Below are 26,756 nucleotides of genomic sequence, written 5' to 3'. Positions count from 1 at the left end.
GGGACTGACAGGGGGACAGGGCCCCTCCCCAGCCCCTCTCACCCCTGCTCTCCCTTCCCTGCCCCCTCCCCCCTGCCTTCCTCCCTCCCCGCCCCCTCCCTCTCCACTCTCTAGCCTCCAGCCCAGGTTCACAGCATCCTCTGGCCTTCTACCACCACAGCCTGCCTGGCCCCACATGCAGCCACGGCTCTAACAGCCCAGAGGCCAATGCCAAGCAGGGGTTGCGAGCCTAGGGCTGGACAGCACCACCAGGCCAAAGTCAGAGACAGGACAAGAGACGCAGTCCCAGAGCCGCAGCAGGAGGGCTGCCGAGGAAAACGCCTGCCCAGCATAATATTTTGGAAATACGAAACCCAGGCATGGCCTGTGAACCCTGGTCTTGTGACAGAGCTCCTGGGAACAGGAGAGGAGGGAGAGGGGAGGGGGAGACCAGCAGGCCAGCCTCCCGCAGCTCGTGCAAGACAGGGAAATGGTGTAAGCTAAGAGTGGACAGATCATGATAGATGGTTGGAAGTAAATTAAATAGGAAAAAACTCACACATCAAGAAAAATTCTTGGCTAGGAAGGTGGCTCAGTGGTAGAGCGCTTGCCTTGCATGCATGAGGCCCTGGGTTCGATTCCTCAGCACCACATAAGCAAAAAGAAAAAAAGCCGGAAGTGGCGCTGTGGCTCAAGTGGTAGAGCGCTCGCCTTGAGCTGAAGATCTGAGGGACAGCGCCCAGGCCCAGAGTTCAGGCCCCATGACTGACAAAAAAAAAAAAAAAGAAAGAAAGAAAGAAAAGAAAAATTCTTCCCTCTCAATTTATTGTCACGAGAGTAGGAGTAGGAGGCAACAGTGCCAAGGGTGGAAGCTGTGCATCAGGGAAGGGGCAGAACGGAAGCGCCACGTCTGGGGATGGACCACTCCACGGCTTTGAAAGGAAGCAGGCACTCCACCACAGAGAAGAGCCTGGAGAAGATTTCGCGGTGACACAGCCAGTCACAGAAGGACAAACTCCTTGTGATTTCATTACTCGGACGTCCCGCATCATCGGATTCAGCTCGGAGATGGAGAAGAGCTGCAGGCGGTAGTGACGGCTTCAGGGCACACCGGACTTCACGCTACTCAGCTGTCTGCCGAGAACGGTCAAAATCACACATTTCAGCCAGGGGCATTCTGACACTTAAGAAATGCAGGACTGTGGCCACAGGGCCCCGGGCCAGTCATGGGGTGGGCCACGCCACAGGAGGGCGGTGCTGGGGGCCAGCATCTGACCACAGGGGGAGTGGGTTTCCTGAGTGTCCTCCCAGGTTCCTGTGCCTGGGCCGACCCCACAGAGACGCATTCAGACAGATGGCAGACACACAGCGTCCCTGAGACCGGGGAAGCTGTGGGCAGCCACACTGGGGAAAAGACCAGCCCTCGTGGGCAGGAACTGGCTGCCCCTGCCCTGCTCCCCCCTGGCCCCACAGCCCCTGACCAGCCACAGGGCTCAGCAGGACTCACAGCCCCCGCCCCAGGCCCCACAGCCCCTGACCAGCCACAGGGCTCAGCAGGACTCACACTCACAGCCCCCCCCCAGGCCCCACAGCCCCTGACCAGCCACAGGGCTCAGCAGGACTCACACTCACAGCCCCTGACCAGCCACAGGGCTCAGCAGGACTCACACTCACAGCCCCTGACCAGCCACAGGGCTCAGCAGGACTCACAGCCCCCGCCCCAGGCCCCACAGCCCCTGACCAGCCACAGGGCTCAGCAGGACTCACACTCACAGCCCCTGACCAGCCACAGGGCTCAGCTGGACTCACACTCACAGCCCCCCCCCAGGCCCCACAGCCCCTGACCAGCCACAGGGCTCAGCAGGACTCACAGCCCCCGCCCCAGGCCCCACAGCCCCTGACCAGCCACAGGCTCAGCAGGACTCATGTCCAGAAGCAGTGGCCAGCACCTATCCCTGGCTAGGTGCTCACATCACAAGTGGCCGGACTTCCTTTGGCCTTCACAGCCAAGCCTTTGGGACAATCAAGGCAGTACCAGGGTGTGGTTGTCATGAGCAAGCTAGGTCAGAAACAGACACACTGTGTGTCTCCACACAGTCAGAACTGGTTAAGCAACAGTAAATTGGCCCTTGCATCCAGCTCATTGGCTTTAATTTGGCGAGCACCCCTGAGTCCACTTACTAGCCGGGGCCACTGACACCACAGCCTTAATGACTAACATGAACTCTCAGATCACACATCATGCTTTATCCAGGGACAGAACATAGGCAAGGAGAAGAACAGGTTAAAGAGCTGCGGAGTTTGCTGGGCTGTGCCGGACATGGATATAGGCAAAGGCTTCTAGGGGGGCAGATGAGTTCTCTGTGCACAGGGGTGTCAAGTGTGGGTGCAGTGCCAGGTCTGGCTGAAGTGGGGTGTCTCAAGCGGGAGAAGCTGCTGGAGCTGGAGACCGGGGTGAGGCAGAGGTCCGCTGCGCCATCTCTGTGTGTCTCAATCATGGGGCGTTCCTTCCGTTACAGCCTCAGGTGAGAGTTTGCAGCTGGAGTTTCTGAAATGAGTTAGTGCATTCACAGCTGCAACTGTTTGTCGGCACAAATCAGGTATTGATCAATTTGTGCTTCTGGGTGTGATGTCAGGTGTAGTCTGACTTGTGTAAACAAGACACAGTGTGTTCTATCTTGGCACTTGTGCTGGGTAACCCAGGTCAAAACCACTTTATAATTAAGTGGAGCAAGTGGAGCAGGCTGCTTTGGCTGCAAGCAGAGGGACCCAGAGCAGACCCAGCCTGATCTCCACCTCAGCATTTGCGATTTGCATGGGAGGAAATGCGGTCTCCCCGAATGAGGCCTGTGTGCCAGGACACAGCAGTGTGTTCCTGAGCCCGCATCCACAGCACCAATGGTGTTGGGGGCACGGGGCCTTCTTTAGGGGCCCTGGGGGCCAGGGGAGCGAAGGGGAGCTCTGCAGAGGTCTGCAGAGCCCACGGGCACCAGCTCCAGCCCAGGTTCTCTGGCCAGGAAGCATCTGCAGGCTGCCCAGATGTGGGGAGCTGTGAGTGTGTATATGTGCATGCGTGCGTGCACACCTGCGTCTGACCTAAGCCTTGCCTCTGAAGCCTGTGTTCTTGCAGTAGGGCTGCGGGGAAGGGAAGGAGCTGTGCACCTCACTGCCTCGGACACTCAGCAGTACCCCAGGCCACTGAGAGGCACACGATGTTCCTGCAGGGCACAGCACCGGCCACGGCCTGCTCCCACGGTGGGCTTCCTGCTGAGCCCATCGTTGCTCTGTCTCTGTTCTGTTCCACACTGTCCTTGCTGCCCTGTGGAGCTCAGGGCTCCTCTGGGCTACTCACACAGGGGGACATGCTGTCTTAAGCGTTGGTCCTTGGTCTGTGAGCACAGCTGTGAGAGGGGCTATTGCCCCCTAAAATTCAGCAAACTACTTAAGTGGCCACTCACCAGACAACTCCAGAGTGTTGAGACTTGTCTCTACAGGAGGGGACCCAGCCTAGATTGGCAGATGGCAAACACACCCAAGATTTCTGGCCCGGTGAGAGCAGATGGGCAGCCTGCATACCAGAAGACAGAAGAGCAGGCCCAGAAGTGTAGGAGCATGGGCCACACACGGAGAAGGACAGGGGACAGTCCCTGCTGTGTCTGCCGATGGCCCAGGCACTGCCCTGGGCTCGGGTGTGGGGCAGATCTGCCCACCCAGGGGACTCACTCCTGCACACAGCACTGAGGTCCAGCGCTGAAGGATGGAGGCTGCCCGCCAGGACGGGTGGGCAGTGCTAAGGAGAGAAGTGGGTGTCCACTGGAGGCTCCTCACCTCTGCAGGCCTGGGACTCTGCATTCACACAAGTGGCACTCCACCGCCCTCTGGTCCTGTCCCTCCTCCTGTGCCCACTTTCCCGCCTGCCTGTCTGTTCTGCCTCTCTACAGCTGGTGAGGCTCTGGGGTGGCCTTTCAGGGTGGCCAGCTCACAGTGACCTCTGCCTGCCCAGACCCAGGCATAACACCAAGCCCAGCCCTGCTTCTGCCCTGCCTCCGGCATTCTGCAGACCCCTCCAGCCGGGGCCCTCTTCCTCTCCCTCTCCTCCTCCCTCCCTCTCTCTGTCTCTCACTGTTTTTGTCCCTTAACAGAACTGGCTGGTTGGGGAAGGCCTGAGGTTGGAGACAGGTGTGGTTCTGGGGCCCAGGGGCCCTGTCAGTGTACTCACCTCAAACATGAATGCCCTAGTTGGAGTCGAACACATGCACAACCAAAGATGAGATGAGACACATGGTGTTGACAGCCTGCAGAGGCCAGCACGCCGTCCGTCCCTAGGACAGAGCTCTGAGCTCCCGGCCAGCCAGGACCGGGAGTGCCAGGACCTGTGGTCCAGGGAGGCAGACCCACAGGGTGAGGCCCTGTCCCCACGGTCACCAGGAAAGAGGCTCCGTCCCATCCCCGCGGTCACTCAGGGCAGGAGCCTCCATCCCGTCCCCGCGGTCACCAGGAAAGAGGCCTCCGTCCCGTCCCCGTGGTCACTCAGGGCAGGCAGGAGCCTCCGTCCCGTCCCCGCGGTCACTCAGGGCAGGGGCCTCCGTCCCGTCCCCGCGGTCACTCGGGGCGGGCAGGGGCCTCCGTCCCGTCCCCGCGGTCACTCGGGGCGGGCAGGGGCCCCTGACCCGTCCCCACGGTCACTCGGGGCAGGGGCCTCCGTCCCGTCCCCGCGGACACTCGGGGCAGGCAGGGGCCTCCGTCCCGTCCCCGCGGTCACTCGGGGCAGGCAGGGGCCTCTGACCCGTCCCCACGGTCACTCGGGCAGGGGCCTCCGTCCCGTCCCCGCGGTCACTCGGGGCAGGCAGGGGCCTCCGTCCCGTCCCCGCGGTCACTTGGGGCGGGCAGGGGCCTCCGTCCGGGCCCCGCGGTCACTCGGGGCGGGCAGGGGCCTCCGTCCCGTCCCCGCGGTCACTGAGGGCAGGGGCCTCCGTCCCGTCCCCGTGGTCACTCAGGGCAGGCAGGGGCCTCCGTCCCGTCCCCGCGGTCACTCGGGGCGGGCAGGGGCCTCCGTCCCGTCCCCGCGGTCACTCGGGGCAGGGGCCTCCGTCCCGTCCCCGCGGTCACTCGGGGCAGGCAGGGGCCTCCGTCCCGTCCCCGTGGTCACTCAGGGCAGGCAGGGGCCTCCGTCCCGTCCCCGCGGTCACTCGGGGCAGGCAGGGGCCTCCGTCCCGTCCCCGCGGTCACTCGGGGCAGGCAGGGGCCTCCGTCCAGGCCCCGCGGTCACTCGGGGCAGGCAGGGGCCTCCGTCCCGTCCCCGCGGTCACTCGGGGCAGGCAGGGGCCTCCGTCCCGTCCCCGCGGTCACTCGGGGCGGGCAGGGGCCTCCGTCCCGTCCCCGCGGTCACTCGGGGCAGGCAGGGGCCTCCGTCCCGTCCCCGCGGTCACTCAGGGCAGGGGCCTCCGTCCCGTCCCCGCGGTCACTCGGGGCGGGCAGGGACCTCCGTCCCGTCCCCGCGGTCACTCGGGGCGGGCAGGGGCCTCCGTCCCGTCCCCGCGGTCACTCGGGGCGGGCAGGGGCCTCCGTCCCGTCCCCGCGGTCACTCAGGGCAGGGGCCTCCGTCCCGTCCCCGCGGTCACTCAGGGCAGGCAGGGGCCTCCGTCCCGTCCCCGCGGTCACTCGGGGCAGGCAGGGGCCTCCGTCCCGTCCCCGCGGTCACTCGGGGCAGGCAGGGGCCTCCGTCCCGTCCCCGCGGTCACTCGGGGCAGGCAGGGGCCTCCGTCCCGTCCCCGCGGTCACTCGGGGCAGGGGCCTCCGTCCCGTCCCCGCGGTCACTCGGGGCGGGCAGGGGCCTCCGTCCCATCCCCGCGGTCACTCGGGGCGGGCAGGGGCCTCCGTCCCGTCCCCGCGGTCACTCGGGGCGGGCAGGGGCCTCCGTCCCGTCCCCGCGGTCACTCGGGGCGGGCAGGGGCCTCCGTCCCGTCCCCGCGGTCACTCGGGGCAGGCAGGGGCCGCACTGCGCTCGCCCGGCCAGGCCCAGGCCGTCTGCCGGGAGCGGCGAGCCGGCCGCACCTCGGGAGGGCCCGCGGCCGGAACGCGGCCCGGGGCGGCGTGGGAGAGGGCGGGCGGGCGTCAGCGGGGAGGAGGGCGGCGCGCAGGAGCTGGGCCGGGCCGGGGCCGCGGGCGGGCCCGCCGAGCGCCCAAGCTCCGAGCGCGCCTGCGCGAGCCCCGCGGCCCGGGGTGTGGTCTGGGACACGCCCCGCCTCCTGGAGCCCTGGCTCCGCCCCGCGAGCCTGTTTCAGGGGGCGTGTCTCGCACGCTCGGCGCGAGGCATGACGGGTACCGTAGTCCGCCTGCGCGGGGCCGGGCGCGCGCTGGTAGCCGAGCCGGGGACCTGCGGCCGAGCGCGGGCCGGGCGCGCGCTGGTAGCCGAGCCGGGGACCTGCGGCCGAGCGCGGGCCGGGCACGGGGCCGGGCGCGGGCGAGGTCTGTGGGGTCCTGGCGGGCCGGGGCCGGGGTCCGAGGAGGGCGGGCGGGCGCAGGCCGGGATGCGCGGGTGCCGGCCGCCGGGCACGCGGCACCCATCGGAGGTCCCGGGGCGCCCTGGGCGCCGTGGCGGGGCTCGGCCGGCGCGGTGGGGGGCGGCGGGCGGCCGGGGTCCGGGCTCGCGCCCGCAGGGCCTTCGCGAGCGGGCCTGCGGCCGGGCTGCCCCGCGCCCCGCGCCCCGCGGGGACCACGTGCGCCGGCCCCCCGCCGTCGGTGCCGGCCGGAGCCCCGGGCGCGCTCCAGCCCGGCCGCCCCGGCCCCGGCCCCGCCAGCCCGCCTGGGGACCGGGCCGCACAGCTCCCCGGCCGCCCGGCCCCGGGCAGCCGGCCGGGGATTTTAGGACACTTGGAGGTGGAGACCAAAACGCGGACTAACGAAGGGAAGCGAAGACAGACTGACGGGCAGACAGACGGATGGATGGATGGACGGACGGGCAGACAGATGGATGGACGGTCGGACGGATGGACGGACGGGCAGACAGACGGATGGATGGACGGACGGACGGACGGACGGGCAGACAGACAGCGCACGCAGGCCCGGGCTCTGGAGGCAGGTTCAGGGAGCGCTCACCAGCGCAAATGTTCACAAGTGTTCATGAGTGTCCATGGGTGTTCATGGGTGTTCATGTGTGTCCATGAGTGTTCACAGTGTTCATAAGTGTGCATGGCTGTTCACAGGTGTTCATGGTTGTCCATGGGTATCCATGAGTGTTCACAAGTGTTCATGAGTGTTTACGGGTGTCCATGTGTGTCCATGAGTGTTCACAGTGTTCGTGAGTGTCCGTCAGTGTTCACAGGTGTTCACGGGTGTCCATGAGTGTTCACGGTGTTCGTGTCCATCAGTGTTCACAGGTGTTCATGGGTGTCCGTGTGTGTCCATGAGTGTTCATGGTGTTCACAAGTGTCCAGGGTGTTCACGAGTGTCCACAGGTGTTCACAAGTGTTTATGAGTGTCCATGGGTGTTCATGGGTGTCCGTGTGTGTCCATGAGTGTTCATGGTGTTTGCAAGTGTCCACGGGTGTTCACGGGTGTTCACAAGTGTTCATGAGTGTCCACGGGTGTTCACAAGTGTTCATGAGTGTCCACGGGTGTACCAGGGTGTTCATGGGTGCTCGTGGGGGCTCGCAGGTGTTTGTGGATGTTCACAAGTGTCCATGGGTGTTCAAAGTTGTTCATGAGTTCTGGGGGAGAGGGCAGGCGAGGCGGGCTGGCCAAACTCACCAGAGGGCCCTCCCTCCCCCTCCCCCTCCCCACTCCCCCCTCTGACATGGGGACACCTGTGGCCGTGTGACTGCGTGTCACTGCTCCACCCTGTTGCTGCTCCACCCAGCCAGGCCCTCTCCGAGTGAGGTATTTTACTTTGCCAACAAAGGAGTCATCTTCCCAGTCTAAAAAGTTTTCTATGATGCGTACCCTCCTTTACGCCACCTTTGCCTGGATCCCAGCGCACACTTACCACTCGGGCAATTGAACGGGCTCAGAAGGAGGGCCCCTGTTTGTCTTTTATGGAGAGGGAGCACAAGTCTTCAACAGCACAGTGCCTTCGTGCTTTTTTCCTTCCGTGAGCTTTTCTTTTTGCTGGTCCTAGAACTTGAACTCAGGACCTGGGCACCATCCCTGAACTTTTTCTGCTCAAGACTGGTGCTCTACCACTTGAGTCATGGCTCCACTCCCAGCTTTTTTAGTGGTTAATTGGAGGTAAGGATCTCATTTAGGCTTTTCCTGCCCCAGTTGGCTTGGAACCGTGATCCTCAGGTCTCAGCCTCCTGAGTAGCTAGGATGACAGATGTGAGCACCTGGCTTGGCTCTCATTCATAGTCATAACTCTGAGTTTATCGCCACACAAAAGTTCAGTGTCAAGAAAAACAGAATTAAGGTTTAAATTCAAGGAAGTTTCAAGCTGTTGAATGCAGTGCTTTAATTGGAGTCATTTCTAAAAATCCACACATGGCTTTGTGAGTCCATTGCCTCCTACCAGTTGCTTTGAGAGTACAGTATGTGCAATATGGCCAGATGGAAAACAGGTTCTGCTTGACTTTAGACAGGACTTTGGATCTTAGCCGGGCCTGCTGACTATGGGGGAGTAATGTGTCGTTTCAGGGGTGCTAGGACAGCCGGCAGGGAGGTCGGCCTGTTGTGTCTCTGGCTTTGCTGTTGAGATCCTGGCCCAGGTCTGCACGGGAAGTGGTCTAGAGCGGGCTGCGGGCCTTCCCTCCTGCAGGGCCGGGAGGTGGCCCAAGGAGCCCTGCCCTAGCTGGGGAAGGCTGAGTAAACATAGTTTGGACCCTTGGTACTCATCAACATTTTTTCCATCAGGGCCGGCGTTAATGACAGATTTCCAGTGAGACCCTGGACTTTTGGCCCTGTCCCATGTGGCGGCTGGACAGGAGTGAGTCCTCCTTTGGCCTGTGACCTCTGCCCCAGCCCTGCTCTCAGAGGTACTGTTTTCTGACCTAAGAAGCATTGGACTTAGCAGCCGCAGACTGTTGTTTCTTGGAAATGTATATTGCTAGACTCCTGATGTATCCGAGGCCCCTGGTATGAAACCTGGGTGTGAGGAGGGGGAGCCAGGCCCGGGTATTCACACCGCCCTTGCACTGATTCTCTCATTTAAAGCAGAGTGTGAGGCCGTCTGGAGGGCGTGGGGGCTGTCAGCTTTATGTCCCATCACTCCCTACTGGCTGCCCTTGTTTCTGTCTCTGTTGGGCCGTTGGAGGTAAAGGTCCTCTTAGGACCCACAAGGCACTTTGTCCAGAGCTGGGCAGTACCTGGCTCACATCAGGAGCCAGCATCCTAAGAGCCAGGGGTGGAGGGGAGGGCAGGAGACGAGTTCCTGCGGAGGTCCCCAGGCAGCTGAGAGTCTCTTCCAGGCAGATGTTTATAAAGATGGGCCTGGTGAAAGACACATGCCCTGTGGAGGAGATGTGCCAGCTTGTCCCCAGAGGAGGGGGACGTGTATGTGTTTCAGAACCCACACTGTGGGAACATTCTAAGCCTCTAAAGGTCATGTAGTCCAAGAGCTCAGGTGGCCCAGGTCCCTGCCAGCCTGCTGGGTGGTCCCCACAGGATTTGGATCTGTGAGGCCAGCGTTCCCAGGCGGCAGGGAGGGGCTGGAGGGAGCCTTCGGCAGCCGCCAGTGTGGGTTAGACGCGTGTTCCCTCAGGAGTTAGCTCTGGGGTGCTTTGTACAAGCCCTCTCCTTCCAGGCCATGTGTGTGTGTGTGTGTGTGTGTGTGTGTGTATGTGTGTGTGTGTGTGTAAACACGCAGGGGACAAACCATCCCAGGGGATGGACTTCCCGAGTCCAGAGGGGCGGCCAGACCAGGGCTGTTGATCCTGGTGTTCACCCGTATGAGGCCAGCAGCCCGAGGGTGGTGGCCCCCTGCTCTGGCTTCCCTGTGGGGCACATTGGAAGGTGGCTCTGGGCTCAGACAGGCCTGAGTTCTGGCAAGTTCTCTAGGTGGTTGCAGATGAGCTGCCCCAGGGCTTCTGGAGCCTCTGTGTTGGCATCTGAGTGCTCTCCAGCACCTTGCACTTCAAGAGGCACCAAGGAGGGAGGGCATCTTCCACATAGGGCCAACCCTGGGACTCTGAACTTGGACGGGGCTCAGGACCCGGGCCTTGGTGAGCCTCCTGCCTGCCCACCTGTGCTGGCAGGTGCGGGTGCCGCGGGCTGAGCTCTGCGTGCCTGGCCCGCCCGAGGCCGGCCTTGAGTAGCGCAAGGTCACTGAGGACGGCCCCTCCTGGCTCTCAGCTGCTCCCACAGCTCCCGGGAGGTTTGGACGTGTGGGCCAAGCAAAGCAAGGCACAGTGTTTTCAGCTGCAGCATGTGGCCAGCTTGCACCATGGGCGGTTTTTCCTGGTGGCTCTGGTGGAGCGGCTCGTTGGACCCCTGTGTAGATGCTGGTTTCCGTTCTGTCCCTGGAGACGATGGGTCCTGTCCCAGGCCCTGAGACTTCCGGTCACTGCTGCCTCCCCTTGTCTCAGAATCTTCCCAGGCATGGCTCCCCAGGGACTCTCTCAGCCTCCCTCCCTCGACGCTCCCCGCCTCGGCCTCAGGAGTGCTGCTGTTAACCTGCTTTCTGCCGAGGCACAGTCTAATACGTTGGGACTTGGAGGGTGGCGTCCTAGACAGTTCTGACGCATTCTGTTTTGTCCAAGCAGAGACTGAGGAGTCTGTCCACAGTAGGCCCCATCAGGCCACCTTGCTTCCTGGCTGTGTGAAGAGGAGGTGGGGAGACGCACTACAGTGCTTAGGGGTCTTAGCCCATGGTCCATGGGCTCCCAAGGCTGGCTCCATTCCTTTGCCCTTGCTCAAGGGCTGGCAGAATCTCCACAAGCCAGGGCCCTGTGCAGATACCTCTCTGAGCTGGCTGTGGTGAGGACTGGGACTGTGTAATCACCTCAGCCAGTGGTGGTGAGGAGCAGGGCTGTGTGATCACCTCAGCCAGTGGTGGTGAGGAGCAGGGCTGTGTAATCACCTCAGCCAGTGGTGGTGAGGAGCAGGGCTGTGTGATCACCTCAGCCAGTGGTGGTGAGGAGCAGGGCTGTGTGATCACCTCAGCCAGTGGTGGTGAGGAGCAGGGCTGTGTGATCACCTCAGCCAGCGGTGGTGAGGAGCGGGGCTGTGTGATCACCTCAGCCAGCGGTGGTGAGGAGCAGGGCTGTGTGATCACCTCAGCCAGTGGTGGTGAGGAGCGGGGCTGTGTGATCACCTCAGCCAGTGGTGGTGAGGAGCGGGGCTGTGTGATCACCTCAGCCAGTGGTGGTGAGGACTGGGGCTGTGTGATCACCTCAGCCAGCGGTGGTGAGGAGCAGGGCTGTGTGATCACCTCAGCCAGTGGTGGTGAGGAGCAGGGCTGTGTGATCACCTCAGCCAGTGGTGGTGAGGACTGGGGCTGTGTGATCACCTCAGCCAGTGGTGGTGAGGAGCAGGGCTGTGTGATCACCTCAGCCAGTGGTGGTGAGGACTGGGGCTGTGTGATCACCTCAGCCAGCGGTGGTGAGGAGCAGGGCTGTGTGATCACCTCAGCCAGTGGTGGTGAGGAGCAGGGCTGTGTGATCACCTCAGCCAGTGGTGGTGAGGAGCAGGGCTGTGTGATCACCTCAGCCAGTGGTGGTGAGGACTGGGGCTGTGTGATCACCTCAGCCAGTGGTGGTGAGGAGCAGGGCTGTGTGATCACCTCAGCCAGCGGTGGTGAGGAGCAGGGCTGTGTGATCACCTCAGCCAGCGGTGGTGAGGAGCAGGGCTGTGTGATCACCTCAGCCAGTGGTGGTGAGGAGCAGGGCTGTGTGATCACCTCAGCCAGTGGTGGTGAGGAGCAGGGCTGTGTGATCACCTCAGCCAGTGGTGGTGAGGACTGGGGCTGTGTGATCACCTCAGCCAGTGGTGGTGAGGAGCAGGGCTATGTGATCACCTCAGCCAGTGGTGGTGAGGAGCAGGGCTGTGTGATCACCTCAGCCAGCGGTGGTGAGGACTGGGGCTGTGTGATCACCTCAGACAGTGGTGGTGAGGATTGGGGCTTGTCCTCCACCTGAGCCAGTGCAGAAGGGCAGCCTGGGCAGTAAGTGCTCCTCCTCCCCCTGCTGCCCACTCTGTCCTCTGTGATTAGGATCCGCACACCTTCCCTAGCAGTGCATGTCCTGTGTACGCCAGGCCCAGCCTCTGGGGGAGCATCACCCTGAAGTTAGGGAGCAGTGGCCGGATGTGATTGTCCTGCAGTGGCTTGGTAGCAGCAACCCCACCTGACTTCTTTATTGACGTGCCCATCTAGTGCCTTACACAAAAACTGGTAGAAGTGAAAAGAAGCTGTAGATGCCTTGGGTTAGATCAGCGGGTACAGCCCCAGCCCTTCTGGCCTCAGTGCACAAAGCTCTGTCCTGGACAGAATCAGGAAGATGAAAGGTATTAATTAGGACCAGTGCCCTCAGCAGGCCCTCAGAGCACCCAGGCCTGAGGGTGCGTGTGAGTCAGGCCTGGCGGGCTGGCTTACCACCCAGCATGTTCTTCCCAGCTCAGGCCTCTGGTTGCTCCTCTAGGGAGCTTTCTGCCTTCCAGGCACTGGGGTTTCTGAGCTCAGGTCTGACTCTACTTTGACTCCTCATGCAGAGCTTGCTGGCTTTGCTCGGCCGTCCTTGGTCCTCCCACTGCCCCTCCCTGGCCCGTCCTCCAGAGCTGAGCTCCCGCTGTGACGACAGTTTCCCTTAAATGTCTCAGCCTGTGGCTGTGCCCACGGCCTCTCTGCGGAGTGCCTGTGGTACCCAGCAGATCCATGCATGCAGCCTCTTCCTGTCCACCCTCTGCCTCCCCGGGTTCCACCAGGACAGTAGCCCACATAGGGTGCCTGGGCACACTGGCCGTGGGACACCGGCTGGAACCGGGGTCCCAAGATCTGCTGGGAGAGGGAGGTAGGCTAACTGGAAGCCTTGGACACAGCCTGCCAAACACCTGGGGTATTGGATGTGCCCCAAACCTGAGCTTGGATAAGGTGACCTATGTAACCCAGCTTTAACATCTACGTGGCTCATGTGGCTGCTTGGGAGCCTGCAGGCACTGGTCTCAGCCTGATCCCAGAGCAGGCTCCAGGTGGGTCTCAGTCCAAGGGGGACATGGGTGTGGGGGGCTGCAGCCATCTCCCAGCGGATGCTTCAGCCTAACCGGAAGGAGAGCGGTTCACCCAGGCTCCTTCCTTCTGGGAGGAGGTGGCGCCTGTGGATTTTTGCCAAGTTGTCCTGACTCTCAGCTCTTCCTTGCAGGTAGTGCCAGCGTCTCTCCTCTCCGGGGTCCTGTGAGGGCCTGGGCAGCATGGTGCCCTCGGACCAGGCTGTGGAGAAGCAGGTGCCTGAGGAGGCTGTTCTGGGCCACCAGCTCCAGTCATGGCAGTGTCTGGTGTCCTACCTCTGCTTCTACGGCTTCATGGCACAGATGCGGCCTGGGGAGAGCTTTATCACACCTTACCTCTTGGGGCCAGAAAAGAACTTCACCAAAGAGCAGGTACGTGGGTGGGCCCTGACAAAAGCTTCACCAGTGAGCAGGCATGTGGGTGGGGTCGACAAGAGCTTCACCAATGAGCAGGCACGTAGCTTCACCAATGAGCAGGCACATGGGTGGGGCTTGTGGCAGGGGAGCCTCCGGGTAGGACTGGGGAACTGCTGTTTGATGCTGGGGTAGTCTGGTGGTTGCAGACTGTAGCCAAGGCCCTGAAGGGGCTGGGCTGCGTCCCGGGCTGCATCCTGGGTTGTGTTCGACTCGCCTCACCCTCCAAGCAGTTGGGCTGAGGGTCCAGGCATGTTAACTGAGTGAGGTAAAAGCTGCCCCTGGGCTCTCTTGTGGGTGCTGGCCCCTGCCCTTGCCAGGCAGATCATTTGCCATTTTGGTCAGAAAGCCCGTGTATGTCCAGCCAGCTGCACCCAGCCCAGCTGGACACCTGCCTCCAGCAAAGACTTAACAACTGTTTGCAAGAAGAGATTATTGAAGGAATTTTCCTCCTTCCAGCCGAGGGAACAGAGAGTTTCATTGAAATCTTAAGAAGCTTATCTCAAGGGGAAGCCACGCTGTGCACAGCGCACTCTCCCTGGGCTGCTTGTTCTCCAGGTCCACTGCAAGCTACATTTAATAGGGCAAAGGAGGTGAAGGACACCCCCCCTCCCACGGGCCCTCCGTGGCCTCTGGGGACCAGCATGGGTACGGTGTGGAGTTGGTGGTGGACAGTAGAACCTGAGCCACCCCCTAGGATGTATGATATATATTATACATACACAAGTGATTTGAGATGTGACACACGTTCACTGCTGTGTTGATTGGCATTGACTTTTTGGTGGCATATGTAATTAACATTTCTGTGGTGTTTGCAATTTTCTGTGCTTAATAACACCGATTTTCCTTGTGGTATATGTAGTTAATGCTTTCCTGTGATACTTGCAGCTCTCTGTGGGCAGATGCTTGCTTGTGTGCCCGGGGTCTATGGCTGCTCAGCCCAGTTGACTAGATTCTCAGACCCCCTACATCCTGGACAGGCTGGGACAGGGAGAAGCTGCCTCGGGGTAGGGGAGGGGTTCACGGGTGTCCACAGCCGGCTGCGGGCAGTGGGGTTGATTGGAGGAGGGCAGGTCCTTGTTTGGCCATCAATGACGGCTGGCCCCCGCCCACGTGCAGGTGACCAATGAGATCATGCCCGTGCTGTTCTACTCCTACCTGGCCGTGCTGGTGCCCATCTTCCTGCTGACCGACTACCTGCGCTACAAGCCGGTGCTGCTGCTGCAGGGCCTGAGCTACGTGTGCGTGTGGGTGCTGCTGCTGCTGGGGGACTCGGTGCTGCACATGCAGCTCATGGAGGTCTGCTTCAGCGTCACCATGGCCGCCCGCATCGCCTACTCCTCCTACATCTTCTCCCTCGTGCGCCCGGCCCTCTACCAGCGCATGGCCAGCTACTCGCGGGCTGCGGTGCTGCTGGGCGTCTTCACCAGCTCGGTGCTGGGCCAGCTGCTGGTCACGGTGGGCCATGTGTCCTTCTCCCTGCTCAACTACATCACCCTGGCCTTCCTCACCTTCAGCCTGGGTCTCACCGTCTTCCTGAAGCGGCCCAAGCGCAGCCTCTTCTTCAACCGCAGCGCGCCGGCCCACAGCGCCGCCCCCTGCGAGCTGGACCAGATGCGCCCGCGCCCCTGCCCGGGGCCCGGGAAGCTGGGCCGCGCGCTGGGCGCCTGCAGGGACTCCTTCCTGGTGCGCATGCTGTCCGAGCTAGGGCACAGCGTGCGGCGGCCGCAGCTGCGCCTCTGGTGCCTCTGGTGGGTCCTCAGCTCCGCCGGCTACTACCTGGTGGTGTCCTACGTGCACATCCTGTGGAATGTGGTGCACCCGGTCACCGACAGCGCCCAGGCCTACAACGGCGGTGCCGACGCGGCCTCCACACTGCTGAGTGAGGCGCCGCTCCCCCAGCCCTCCCCGCCCCCCGCCCCCCGCCCCTCTCCTCCCCTCCATGGCCTGGGACAGCGGTGAGACGGATGCCCAGCCCTCCCCCCCCCGCCCGTCCCCCGCCCGTCCCCCCTCCCCTGCCACGGCCCGGGACAGCGGTGAGACGGATGCCCAGCCCTCCCCCCCCGCCCGTCCCCCGCCCGTCCCCCCTCCCCTGCCACGGCCCGGGACAGCGGTGAGACGGATGCCGGTTCTCCTCAGGCGCCATCACGTCCTTCTCCGCGGGCTTCGTGAAGATCCGCTGGGCCTCGTGGTCGACGCTGGTCATTGCAGCCGTCACAGCTGTGCAGGCTGGCCTGGTCTACTTCCTGTCGGTCACGGAAAACATCTGGCTCTGCTACGCGGCTTTTGTGCTCTTCCGGGGTGCCTACCAGTTCCTCGTGCCCATCGCCACGTGAGTGTCACGGGCAGGGCCTCACCGGGCTCTGTCGGGCGGCGTCGGCAGGGTTGGGGGGGGCTGACTTGGCCGCCCTGGGCTTGGTCCTGGTGCCTGGACTCCATTGGTGACCCTGTCTTCAGAGACGGGACAGAGGAGGGGCCCACCACCTCAGTTCCGGGACCTACCCTGTGCGTCCTCCCTGAGTCCCCCTGTCCCTGGGTTCCCCCTGTCCCTGGGCTCCCCCCGTCCCTGGGCTCCCCCCGTCCCATGGGTTCCCCCCGTCCCATGGGCTCCCCCCGTCCCATGGGCTCCCCCCGTCCCTGGGCTCCCCCCGTCCCTAGGGCCCTCACCCTGTGCATCCTCTCTGGGTGGCCATCCATTCCCAAACCCTGTTGTGCCCCGAGGTTCTCAGGATGAGCTCCTGAGGGTTTGGAGGGAACTGCCTGGAGCCCTCCCAGGCCTGCTTCCTGCAGACCCTGTGCTGGCGCCGTGGTGGGTGGGCGTGGCTTCCGCAGCTGCCTGGTGGCGGGTCTTTGGTGCTGCACCTGTGCCTGACCCAGGTGCTGCTGCTACCGTCTGGCGGGCTTGCGGGCTGCCGGGGCGGGGCGGGAGCTCTTGGGACCCTCTGAGCACCTGGGGCCCTCTGCGGGGCCCCCGCTGCCTGGCCTCTGGGCCATTGTGGGTGCAGGCAAGGCGGCCGGACCAGCCCCCCTTCTCCCCCGCTCTGGCTTCCTGTCCTCAGCAAGGCTGACGAGGGCCTCATCCCCACCCAGTTTTCAGATCGCGTCTTCCCTGTCCAAAGAGCTCTGTGCCTTGGTTTTCGGGATCAACACGTTCCTTGCTACCGTTCTCAAAAGCTCCATCACGCTTGTGGTTGTTGACAAGCGGGTCCTGGGCCTCGAGGTCAGGTCGCAGGTGAGCCGGTCTCACGCAGCCCTCTGGGAGTGCGCTGTGGGGTTCCAGGGGCCACTGTGCTCCACCTGCTGTGGATCCCTACTCGGTGCCCAGACTTCAAACCCGTTACCACCAGGCGTGCAGCGCGGGAGGGAAGAAGCCTGTGCCCCTCCCGTAAGCCCCCCGTTAAATGTACACTGCCTCCCCAGCCTGTGCCCCTCCCGTAAGCCCCCCGTTAGACGTAGACTGTCTCCCCCCAGCCTGTGCCCCTCCCGTAAGCCCCCCGTTAGACGTAGACTGTCTCCGCCCCCCCCCCAGCCTGTGCCCCGGCCCTCCCGTAAGCCCCCCGTTAGACATAGACTGTCTCTGCCCCCCCAGCCTGTGCCCCGGCCCTCCCGTAAGCCCCCCGTTAGACGTAGACTGTCTCCGCCCCCCCCCCCAGCCTGTGCCCCGGCCCTCCCGTAAGCCCCCCGTTAGACATAGACTGTCTCTGCCCCCCCAGCCTGTGCCCCGGCCCTCCCGTAAGCCCCCCGTTAGACGTAGACTGTCTCTGTCCCCCCCCCCCAGCCTGTGCCCCGGCTCTCCCGCTCGGACCTCTGGGCTTGCGTGCACGGATGCCCGGGCTCTGTGTGGGCCCCCTGTGGCCGGCCGCAGCCGACATGGCCCTTTGTCTCACGTTCCGTCTGTGTGGTTGTCAGGATCTGCTGGCCTCAAGCCCCAGTGGGGAGCGGCTCAGTGGGTGCGGGCACACTGGCCCCTCGGGCACGCCTCTGTTCTCCTATCCAAGGCAGAAGTTTGACGTGTGTGAGGGGACATTTCACTGACCAAGGCAGGCTTTCAGAGCTGGGGGCATGGGCCAAGGTAGCAGCAACAGAGAGGGACGGTCACTAGGCTCCGGTGAGTGTCCAGCTTGTGACTGGACACTGACCTTGACTAGGGTGACCTTCCCACAGCCCAGGTTGCACTGCACGGGTTTGTGGCTGCTGTGTGGGAGCTGACCCTCATGGTGGAGGTGGTGGCTGGGGTGGGGGCGACGGTTTTGCTGGGGCTTGCTGGCGGGTCTGGAAGGACGCCAGCACTCTGCCCTTAGCAGCCCCTGCACCAGCTGCCCCAGGACGGCCAGGCTTCACCTGGCCATTGCACGAGGACTCCAGACTGAGGGGCTGTGGCGCTTGGGAGAGCCATCTCTGCCCCCGGGCCCCAGGTTCTCTCCTGCTCCCAAGCGTGGTGCTGCTGATGTGGGTGGCCATGGAGAGCTCCAGTGGCCACCAGAGAACCATGTCCCGTCTCCTTTCCTCCTCCAGCTGTCAGAGCAGCTGGGTGGGACCGGAAGGGCTTTTTAGAGAGGCCCCCAGTGCCAGGCCTCTCGTGGGTGGCAGTGCCAGGACAGACTGTGTCCCGTGGGGCCTTGCTGGGGTCCTTCTCACCAGGTGGCCCTGGCCTCGTTCTGAGGGAGCAGCTCATGTTGGGCTCTTCATCCTGGTCTCGCTAAATGGCTGGCGTTTCCAGTTCCAAACACACGAGGACAAGGAACGAAGCCTCCCTGCCCGGCCCCACCGCAGTGTCCCTGCTGGGCCGTGCCGTCAGGCCCTGCGTCCCCTCTGCCCGCCTTCCCACACCCGCGGATGGTAGACAGAGTCTGTCTCTAGCCTGGGGAGGTGTTGTGGGAACAAAGGGGTTCGTGGAGCGTGTCTGGGTTTGCTTCCAAAGCTGCACTGTCTGTAAGGGCGTGGGGCAGGGGCTGTGTTGTGTGTGTGTACGCACACACGCGAGTGTGCACTGGCCTCCTCAGGTCCTTCCCTGGAGGCCTTGGGGATGAGGAGGGGACATTTCCCTTTCTGGGTTTTTGGTCATGGCTGTGCAGCTTCTGCTCTGGGGCCGGCCCGGAAGTGGGCTGTGGCCCCTGCTGTGTGCTCCTTGGCCTGCTGTGTGCCCTGGGGAAGTCCCGGCACTCCAGACGCCCTGGAGCCTCCTGGCAAGTGTGGTAGTTCAGCCCAGGGCTGGAGAGCTGTGCCTTGTGGTGGCCGCGCAGGTGCCCTGTGCGCCCTGACCTCCTCTGGGGGCTGTTGGAAGGGTGGTATGAGCCCCTGCAGGGTGGCTGGGCCGTGCAGGGAGGAGGAAGGGTGGTGGGCACCACAGCAGTGGGCACCCATGCTCGGGCCACACGCTTGTAACCTGGGGCCGTGTTCCGTGGCCACCCCGGCTGAAGGAGGGGCTTGCAGCTCCCGGCTGGCTCTGCCCACCCTCACGTCTGCCTTTCTCTTCCAGTTCTTCGTCTACTTTATGTACTTCCTGGTGCTGTCTGTCATCTACCTGACCGGGGCGGTGCTGGGCGGCCTGCAGTCCTGCCAGTGGGGTCCCCGCCGGCCACTGTCCTGCCTGCAGCGCTGGCCGCAAGGCCACAGGGGCTGTCACCTGCCGCTGCCCCAGGCACAGGAGCTGAGGAGCCCCTGGGAGAAGACGCCCCCCATGCCAAGCGTGCTGGGCGGGAGCCAGGGCGGCCTGCAGCCCTCAGCTGTGCCCCTGGCCCCGGACGGCGGCACCAAGGCCAGCCTGGGGCCTTCTGAGCACGAGGCCAAGGCCTGACCTGCCCTGCCCAGGAACAGGTGCGTGGTCTGTGCCATCCTGACCCTCTGGGCCTGGCTGCCGCCGTGCCGTGATCCAGTCTGGATGTGCGAGTGTGGGGTCCCTCTGGTACTTTGCAGGAGTCCAAGTGGCCCGCACCTCGGCACCACCTCCCAGCGGCTGGCTGGCCGGCGTGTCCTGCCGGTGGCGTCCTCCACACTCCAGCCTGCTGGCAGCATCTGAAGCAGCTGCCTGGCCTACACATCAGCCGCCGTGGACTGGGCTGCCCGAGTGAGTTGTCCGTCCACGAGGCCTCCCTGCCTGAGGAGCCTCTGGGGGGGTCTGCGGGCTAACCGCGTCTGTACGAGGGCCGGGGAGGAAGCCCGGACCCCCGCCAGGGCCCCGACCCCCCCACAGTGGGGGAGGAGTTTCTCTCAGGTCCCTAACTAAACTGTGACACTTCCAGCTGCCCAGACTGCTTGCATGTTCGGATGGTCTTCTTTAAAATCTGACATAAAATGAAGAGCTCCAATTGGCTGCTCTGTTGTACGAGAAGCTGGTCCCAGGTGGGCAGCAGATGCTTGGGATCAGATGGCATAGACGTTAGCTTTGCCCAGGCCTCCAGCCATTCCCAACGTGTCAGTACTGCCCGGGGCAGCTCGCCGCAGCATATGCAGCAAGCCTACCTGGCGACCCAGGAGGCTGGGGGTGTAAATAGGCCGTACTTGCGGCTCTACTTCCTGCGGAGGGGGAGTTGGGGGTCTCCCTGGAGGGCGAGCTGAGGTGTCTGTGGAGTGGGGGCTGAGGTGTCTGGAGTGGGAGCTGAGGGCTGTGGAGTGGGAGCTGAGGGCTGTGGAGTGGGAGCTGAGGGCTGTGGAGTGGGAGCTGAGGGCTGTGGAGTGGGAGCTGAGGTGTCTGTGGAGTGGGGGCTGAGGGCTGTGGAGTGGGAGCTGAGGTGTCTGTGGAGTGGGGGCTGAGGGCTGTGGAGTGGGAGCTGAGGGCTGTGGAGTGGGGGCTGAGGTGTCTGTGGAGTGGGAGCTGAGGGCTGTGGAGTGGGAGCTGAGGGCTGTGGAGTGGGAGCTGAGGTGTCTGTGGAGTGGGAGCTGAGGTGTCTGTGGAGTGGGAGCTGAGGTGTCTGTGGAGTGGGAGCTGAGGGCTGTGGAGTGGGAGCTGAGGTGTCTGTGGAGTGGGAGCTGAGGTGTCTGTGGAGTGGGAGCTGAGGGCTGTGGAGTGGGAGCTGAGGGCTGTGGAGTGGGAGCTGAGGGCTGTGGAGTGGGAGCTGAGGTGTCTGTGGAGTGGGAGCTGAGGTGTCTGTGGAGTGGGAGCTGAGGGCTGTGGAGTGGGAGCTGAGGGCTGTGGAGTGGGAGCTGAGGGCTGTGGAGTGGGAGCTGAGGGCTGTGGAGTGGGAGCTGAGGGCTGTGGAGTGGGAGCTGAGGGCTGTGGAGTGGGAGCTGAGGGCTGTGGAGTGGGAGCTGAGGTGTCTGTGGAGTGGGAGCTGAGGTGTCTGTGGAGTGGGAGCTGAGGTGTCTGTGGAGTGGGAGCTGAGGTGTCTGTGGAGTGGGAGCTGAGGTGTCTGGAGTGGGAGCTGAGGGCTGTGGAGTGGGAGCTGAGGTGTCTGTGGAGTGGGAGCTGAGGGCTACTTCCTGGGCAGTACTTAGGAAGTGTGGTTCCTATCCTGAGTGCTATCTCCGTAAATGGTGAGTACCACAAAGCCCAGCTGAGGGCCATGGTCAGTGAGCCAGGACCAGGGTCAGGAACCAAGAACCCAGGACTCAGTGCCCTCGGGGGCCCCCGCCCAGTCCATGCCCCTGCCCTGGAGTAGCAGCTCCGCTGGCTGGCCCAAGGACAAGCCAGCATGAGACAGGAAGTAGACCTGGCAGTCAGGCGGAGGACTCGGGAGCCAGCTGGGCCTCCACTCCCCAAGATCGACGGGAAGGACCCTAGATGTGAGAGGCTGCACGCGGGTGAGTCAGACGGGCAGCGGCCCTGTGTGGAGCCACATGAGCCACGCAGCGGTCCTGCAGCCCTGCTGGACCTGGCAGCAGAGGGGCTGTCTCCTGCCTGACCCACCCCATAGCTGTCCACTGCGGCCGCGGCGCAGCGGGGCTGCCCGGCCCCTCTCCCAGGAGCCCTCCCCACCTCAGTCTGGGATGAGGACAGACGCCTCCCTGCTCCTGCGCTGTGCCGGGGATCCTGTAGGGCACCGGGGCACCGGGAGCCGTCAGGAGGCTCCTGCACCTGCCTGTGTGTGTTCACACCCGTGCACACTTCCACACCTGTGTCTGCACTTTTGCGTCTGTGCTTCCACACCCGCATGCACACTTTACACCCGTGCCTGGCACGCGTGTGCGCCTCACAGCCTGCCAGTGAGAAGTGCAGAGACAGCCATACCACACACCCGTTCTGAAGAACTTTGCCCCTCCTGACGGGGAGGGCAATTTACAAACCAGGTGTCTGTGTAAACGGTCCATTTTTATTGGAAGTGGCCTCACATCACAGTTGTAGGACCAGCACCGCTGGTTTCACCGCCGTGCCTAGACTGCGGGCAGCCTGGGTGGCCCCGTGCACGGTCCTCCAGACCTCTGTGAAGATGCCAAGTCTGGACTTCACTGCAGAAAGGAGCCCTGGGCCTGGGCTCGGGGACGGAAGGCCTGACCTGTGCCCTGCTCCAGCTCGGCTTGGGGCAGGCCCTGCTCTGACCTGACCTTGTGGGTCCCTGGGAAGACAGTCTCAAGAGCCTGAAGGTGGGCTTCACAGGTCACACTGGCTCTGGGCCAGCCCCAGCTGGGCTGGCTGGACGGGGTGGGTATGGAGGGGACACGGCCGAGGCCCATGGGTGAGAAAAGCCTGGGTTGCTACGTGGCCAGAGAAGCCCCACTGCCTCTGACCAGCCTGTCCACCCTTAGCACCGACCTGAGTTTGTACATGGAAAGGCACCAGGCAGAGCTGTCTGCCCCTTCCTAGCCCCGAGGACCCGGGCAGCCTGCTGGCTGAGTTGTCCTGAGTTGTCCTCCTGCCGACTTCAGCCGAGGTCTAGACTGGAGGGCCACCGTGCCACAGCGAGGACGGGAAGTCTTGGCATCAGACTCTGTTTTAAACTTTCTAAAAAATATATTCTTTGGCTTTTTTTTATTTCTTGAGGATTACATGAAATGTGAACTATATAGGAGAGGACCCAGTCCTGTCCTCCGGGCTGGCCAGATGTTCCCTGCCCTGTCCTGCCCTTTTGACCACTGCCTGTCCAGCGTCTTGGCCGGGAGAGGCCCTACTTGGAGGCAGAGGTCATGAAGCTGTTCTCAATGCAGAGGACGACGTAGGGGTTGTGGCAGCCGGCGGCCTTCTGCTCCAGCAGCCTGCCTGCCAGCAGAGAGGAGGCCTGGCCCGTGGCCGAGGCGGTGTCTGTGCGCCACGTCTCACAGTAGCTCTCGGTCAGCCTGCGCCCATTGGGGTCCGAGCCGTGCCACACGCTCTTCTGAGGCCTGCAAAGTGCACGGGCTGTCAGCCACCTCCAGACCTGCTCCCTGGGGCAGTGAGAGGGCCCTGGGGTTTGGAGAACTTCGCTTTGCAGTGGGAGGAGAGCGGCCTGGGCCAGACAGCCTCAGAGCTGGCCTTTCCTGGTGGGGTGGACGCCCGGCCTGACGTGACACCGCCTGACGGCATCCTGGGGATGCTAAGAGCAAGAGCCACCCGCAGGGTCCCCGTGGCTCACGGGCCAGGAAGGCCCTGCACGGCTGGCCAGAACCCAGCCGCTGCCTGGACCCCCCCCCCCCGGCCCCCGCCGCCCCGCGAGGACACTGGAACGCGGGCACCATCACAGCTGGCGGCTGGAGCGGCGCCCGTGAGGCCGGCGTGATGGCAGCGTGGCCACCGGCCTGCAGCGAGGCCGCTGCTCTGAGCTGACCTTTGCAGGGACAGTAATCATTGCTGTTCCCGTGGTAGGAAGCGGGCATCGGGGGTGCGGAACCAGTCCGCATGTATTCAAGTGTGCTGAGAGCCACGTTGCTCTTAGAAATACCATTACAGGGGTATCAGCACCACCACGCCCTACGGGTTTGTAACTCCAGGATCAGTCGAGGCTGAGGGGAGGGTGAGCGATTGGGGCACGCGTGGCCTCCCGTGCGGGGCTGCCCGGGAGCTGGGGCATGGCATGCTGGAGGACCTACCAGGAGGGGTGTCTCAGAACATCCCTGCCATCGAAAGAGAAGATGCGGGCCCCAGGCTGCAGCTGGCCCTGGGAGCCCGAGAACAGGGCCTCCCAGCTGGGGGCCAGCACTTCGTCCTGCCGAGAAGGGGGTTCCTTAGGCCCGAGGTACCCGTGCCAGGGAGGCCCCACAATCCGGGGCCACTTCCCCTCCCGGGAGCTCTGAAGGTCCATCTACAGCCCCAGGCCATGGGAACCCCAGACCCTGGCACGAAGCAGCAGGACATAAGACCCAGCGAGGCACACAGCAGAGGGACCGAGGTGTCTCAGGACCTGGTCCTGGGTGCGTTCCGTGTGTGGCGCCATCCCACGCGGCGGCCGGGCAGGGGTGGGACAGGCCTCGGGGCCGGGAAGGGGCTGTGAACGCTGGAGTCTCCCGAGCCCCGGGCGCAGCCCCCTTGGGCCCCACCGGACCACGCGCCCACCTTGAGGTTGACAATGGGCACTGCCCCGCGGTCAGCGCGACGCACGATGCTGTACAGGTCCTGCAGCCGGGAGGACAGGAAGGCACGGAAGGTGCCGGGCAGCCCCGCGGCCCGCGCTTGCTGGAAGCACTGGAGGTCGGCCCCTCGGATGCCACGCATGCCGCCTGGCAGGGGGCTGTTGAGCGCGATCAGGTGGAGCTGGGAGAGAGGCCATGTCACGTCACAAAAGGTCCCGCAGTCCAGCCTGCGGCGAGGTCCCTGAGTCTCGTTAACCGGGGAGACTGCGTCTGGGGCTGATGTGGGGTGCCGCCTGGCGGTGTGTGGGCGGCAGGGACACCCGCCGCAGTCCTGCCCACGCCCTGGCCCAGCAGAACCTCTCCCACCCCGGCCTGGCGCGTGGCAGCCATCCAGGAGCCTCCAGTGCCCTGTCCAGTGAGCGTGGGCAGGGCCTGCTGGGTCCAGTGCTGTTCCGCCTAGATGATGGCCAGCGGAATGGGCCTGGCCGGCCACCACCACACTTGTGCTGGGCTCTGTAGTCCTAGTCACTGAGGTCCAGACCTCGGGGTTGAGGCTAGTATAGAGAACTCCATGAAACCCCGCCTCCAAAGTAACCAGCAAAAGCTGGAGGTGTGGCTCAAGTGGCAAAGCACCATCAGAACAACCAAGCTGAGTGCATGAGGCCCTGAGTTCAAGTCTCAGTACTACAAAAAAAAACCCACTAGTAGCCCTGCCCAGGCTTCCTCCCTGGACACCTCCCCACCCAGCCCCGAGGACAGGCGCCGCCGGCGTGGCACTCACCACCGGCTGGAAGTCCTGGTGGGTGTGGGCAGGTGAGCTGGTGGGGTGGGCGGGCCGGAGGTGCACGTAGGAGCTGTGGTGGTGGTGGTGTGGGACGCCAGGGTACGCCTGGGGGTCCGGCAGGCGCGGAGGGACCGCCAGGACGCCGTCTGCCCGCCAGGGCCGCTCTGTGGCGTGCGTGTGCTCCCTCCGGGCATACGGGCCACCCTCATGTAGCTGCACCACGGGAGGCTGCACGGCCGCCACCTCGTTACCCTGTGTGGGGGCCAGAGCCACGGAGTGGGTCCCAGGGGTCCACAGGGTCACAGAGTGGGTCCCAGGGTCACAGAGTGAGTCCCAGGGGTCCACAGGGTCATGGAGTGGGTCCCAGGGGTCCACTGGACCATGGAGTGGGTCCCAGGGGTCCACTGGACCACGGAGTGGGTCCCAGGGGTCCACTGGACCACGGAGTGGGTCCCAGGGGTCCACTGGACCACGGAGTGGGTCCCAGGGAATCCACAGGGCCACGGGGTGGGCCCCAGGGGGGGTCCCAGGGCCACAGAGGTCCACAGGATCACAGAGTGCCTTGTCTAGCTGTGCAGATGCCTCCTCCCACTGTACTGGCATCCAGCTCCGTCCACCTATCTGTCTGATCGTCACCCACCCACCTTTACATTCATTCACCTGCCCACCTATCCATCTACCACATGACATGTGTCCACCCATCCATCCACATCCATCTGTCCACACCACCCACACCAGCGCTCCAAGACGGGCACGATGTGGTTTGACAAGGAGTGGCGGACACCTGGAGCAGAGGAAGAGGCAGGGCCTCGTGGACAGCGCTGCCCGGGGCCTGCCCGCGGTGCCCGGGCCCTGCCCACGCCCTCCCCACAGGGACCCTCTGGGGATTCCAAGCACCGAGCACGCCCAGAAACGAGACTCTCAGACACTGGCGATGGCGCAAAGGAAAAACACCACTTACCGATGCTGGCGGGAGTGACGTCTGGGCCCCCAGCTGGAAGGCAAGAGCGGGGTTCACTGCGGAAGGCTCGGAGCGCCCAGGGCCGTGGCACCTCCCCCCGCTCCCCTTCCTCAGAAGTGAAGGCCTTGTGGCAGGGCCTGCCGCACCCCAGTGACTCTACACCCGGCACACGCGGGCAGAGGCCGTCAGGTCTGCCGAGGGGAGAGCTGGGCCGGGGCGGGAAGAACGGCTACAGGGCTCCTCAGGCCCGGGGGACCGTGGTGCTTTCACACGAGTTGTCTCCCGTCCCCACACGGGCCACAGAAACTGTGGCCCCAGGCCTAGCGCCGGGCCCTGCAGCCTGTGCAACACAGACGGCCCAGAAAACAAGTCTGTTCATTTCAAGAAGAAATTTTAAAGCCAACATGCGTAAGGAGCAGCTGGTGAATGCCAGCTCCTGCTGTAGGCCACGGGCCAGCGGTGGCGGGGTGGGTGTGGGATCCCCACCCCTGCAGCAGCGCCCCTGCCCGGAGGTGGACCCCCGTGAGTGCCCAACTCCGTCTGCTCTGGAGGTGAAAACGCACCAGGACCTTCCGGAACCCGTTTCGGACCCGGAGGTAGAGCTCTTCCCTCTCCGCCACGAAGATGAGCCAGCCCTCGGGCACCTCGCGCACTCTGTCCAGCATGGTCCGGTACGTGGCCCAGATCCTCACCTGCTGGAGTCCCAAGCCCGAGTGGGTCCCGCTGCCCCCACCCCGGGCCTGGGGCTGGCCGCAAGAGCAGGGGGAGGGCAGACAGGACCCTGCGTCCTGGCTGGGCGTGGCTTTGGGCTGGGAGAGCTAGCCGTGAGGTCCCCGGGCGCCCGCTGGCTGCCCGTGGAGGGGCCGCAGGTGGTGTGTGCGCCCTGGCACCTCCAGTGGGTGGCTGTGGGAGCTTCCCAACAGCCCACCCGCCTCCCCGTGCCCAGCCCAGACGTCCCACAGGCGTCTTACCCCTGAGGAGGCCCCCATGGCTCCAGGGGGCCCCGGGGGACCGGGTGGGCCTGGGGGACCGGGCACACTGACAGCTGCA

General features: G+C 63.9%; 3 protein-coding genes and 1 long non-coding RNA gene across 9 annotated transcripts in view; 2 read left to right on the top strand and 2 right to left on the bottom strand.

Moving 5' to 3' along the window:
- Positions 1 to 808: 808 nt before the first annotated feature.
- LOC138832603 (uncharacterized) lies at positions 809 to 6,109 on the bottom strand. 3 transcript variants are annotated; one of them, XR_011373586.1, is made up of 4 exons: positions 6,034 to 6,109; positions 4,199 to 4,352; positions 3,438 to 3,547; positions 809 to 1,113 (listed from the first exon to the last, which is right to left on the bottom strand). It is a non-coding gene; the product is annotated as an uncharacterized lncRNA (long non-coding RNA). The 3 variants fall into 3 exon arrangements; XR_011373585.1 differs by lacking the exon at positions 6,034 to 6,109 and having other exon boundaries at positions 4,199 to 5,164; XR_011373587.1 differs by lacking the exons at positions 809 to 1,113; positions 6,034 to 6,109 and adding an exon at positions 1,940 to 2,527 and having other exon boundaries at positions 4,199 to 5,164.
- A 184-nt stretch (positions 6,110 to 6,293) lies between these two features.
- LOC138831914 (uncharacterized transmembrane protein DDB_G0289901-like) lies at positions 6,294 to 12,044 on the top strand. The gene is made up of 2 exons (XM_070028920.1): positions 6,294 to 6,720; positions 10,915 to 12,044. The coding sequence occupies exons 1-2, from the start codon at positions 6,294 to 6,296 to the stop codon at positions 12,042 to 12,044; spliced, it is 1,557 nt and encodes a 518-aa protein (XP_069885021.1).
- Positions 6,312 to 20,122, top strand: Slc19a1 (solute carrier family 19 member 1). The gene is made up of 8 exons (XM_070030836.1): positions 6,312 to 6,447; positions 8,824 to 8,945; positions 13,263 to 13,500; positions 14,662 to 15,424; positions 15,682 to 15,874; positions 16,633 to 16,774; positions 19,022 to 19,359; positions 19,459 to 20,122. The coding sequence occupies exons 3-7, from the start codon at positions 13,312 to 13,314 to the stop codon at positions 19,337 to 19,339; spliced, it is 1,605 nt and encodes a 534-aa protein (XP_069886937.1). The 5' UTR covers positions 6,312 to 6,447; positions 8,824 to 8,945; positions 13,263 to 13,311; the 3' UTR covers positions 19,340 to 19,359; positions 19,459 to 20,122.
- Positions 20,123 to 21,771: 1,649 nt separating this feature from the next.
- Positions 21,772 to 26,756, bottom strand: part of Col18a1 (collagen type XVIII alpha 1 chain) — a 53,622-nt gene continuing 48,637 nt past the window's right edge. For 2 of the 4 annotated variants that reach the window (XM_070030817.1, XM_070030819.1), the window contains exons 35-41: positions 26,678 to 26,751; positions 26,270 to 26,398; positions 25,707 to 25,739; positions 24,743 to 24,997; positions 23,945 to 24,142; positions 23,482 to 23,597; positions 21,772 to 22,797 (exon numbers count right to left, since the gene is read on the bottom strand). In XM_070030817.1, the coding sequence (XP_069886918.1) occupies positions 22,584 to 22,797; positions 23,482 to 23,597; positions 23,945 to 24,142; positions 24,743 to 24,997; positions 25,707 to 25,739; positions 26,270 to 26,398; positions 26,678 to 26,751 (1,019 nt within the window). In that variant the 3' untranslated portion in view covers positions 21,772 to 22,583. Of the gene's footprint in view, positions 22,798 to 23,481; positions 23,598 to 23,944; positions 24,143 to 24,742; positions 24,998 to 25,706; positions 25,740 to 26,269; positions 26,402 to 26,677; positions 26,752 to 26,756 lie in introns of all 4 variants that reach the window. The other 2 variants (XM_070030815.1, XM_070030818.1) reach the window with 1 other exon arrangement.

This window comes from Dipodomys merriami, unplaced genomic scaffold, assembly GCF_024711535.1.
Source record: "Dipodomys merriami isolate MVZ:Mamm:240054 unplaced genomic scaffold, mDipMer1.0.p SCAF_2, whole genome shotgun sequence".
NCBI lineage: Eukaryota > Metazoa > Chordata > Mammalia > Rodentia > Heteromyidae > Dipodomys > Dipodomys merriami.
Note: the sequence above shows the minus strand (reverse complement) of the source record. Positions and strands in the feature narration are given on the sequence as shown.

Coding starts and splice junctions, on each gene's coding strand:
- LOC138831914 (XM_070028920.1), top strand. CDS start 6,294: ATGACGGGTACCGTAGTCCGCCTGCGCGGGGCCGGGCGCGCGCTGGTA. Junction 6,721..10,914: donor GCGCCGGCCCCCCGCCGTCG/GTGCCGGCCGGA, acceptor TAATCACCTCAG/CCAGTGGTGGTGAGGAGCAG.
- Slc19a1 (XM_070030836.1), top strand. CDS start 13,312: ATGGTGCCCTCGGACCAGGCTGTGGAGAAGCAGGTGCCTGAGGAGGCT. Junction 13,501..14,661: donor AGAACTTCACCAAAGAGCAG/GTACGTGGGTGG, acceptor GCCCACGTGCAG/GTGACCAATGAGATCATGCC. Junction 16,775..19,021: donor GCCTCGAGGTCAGGTCGCAG/GTGAGCCGGTCT, acceptor TTTCTCTTCCAG/TTCTTCGTCTACTTTATGTA.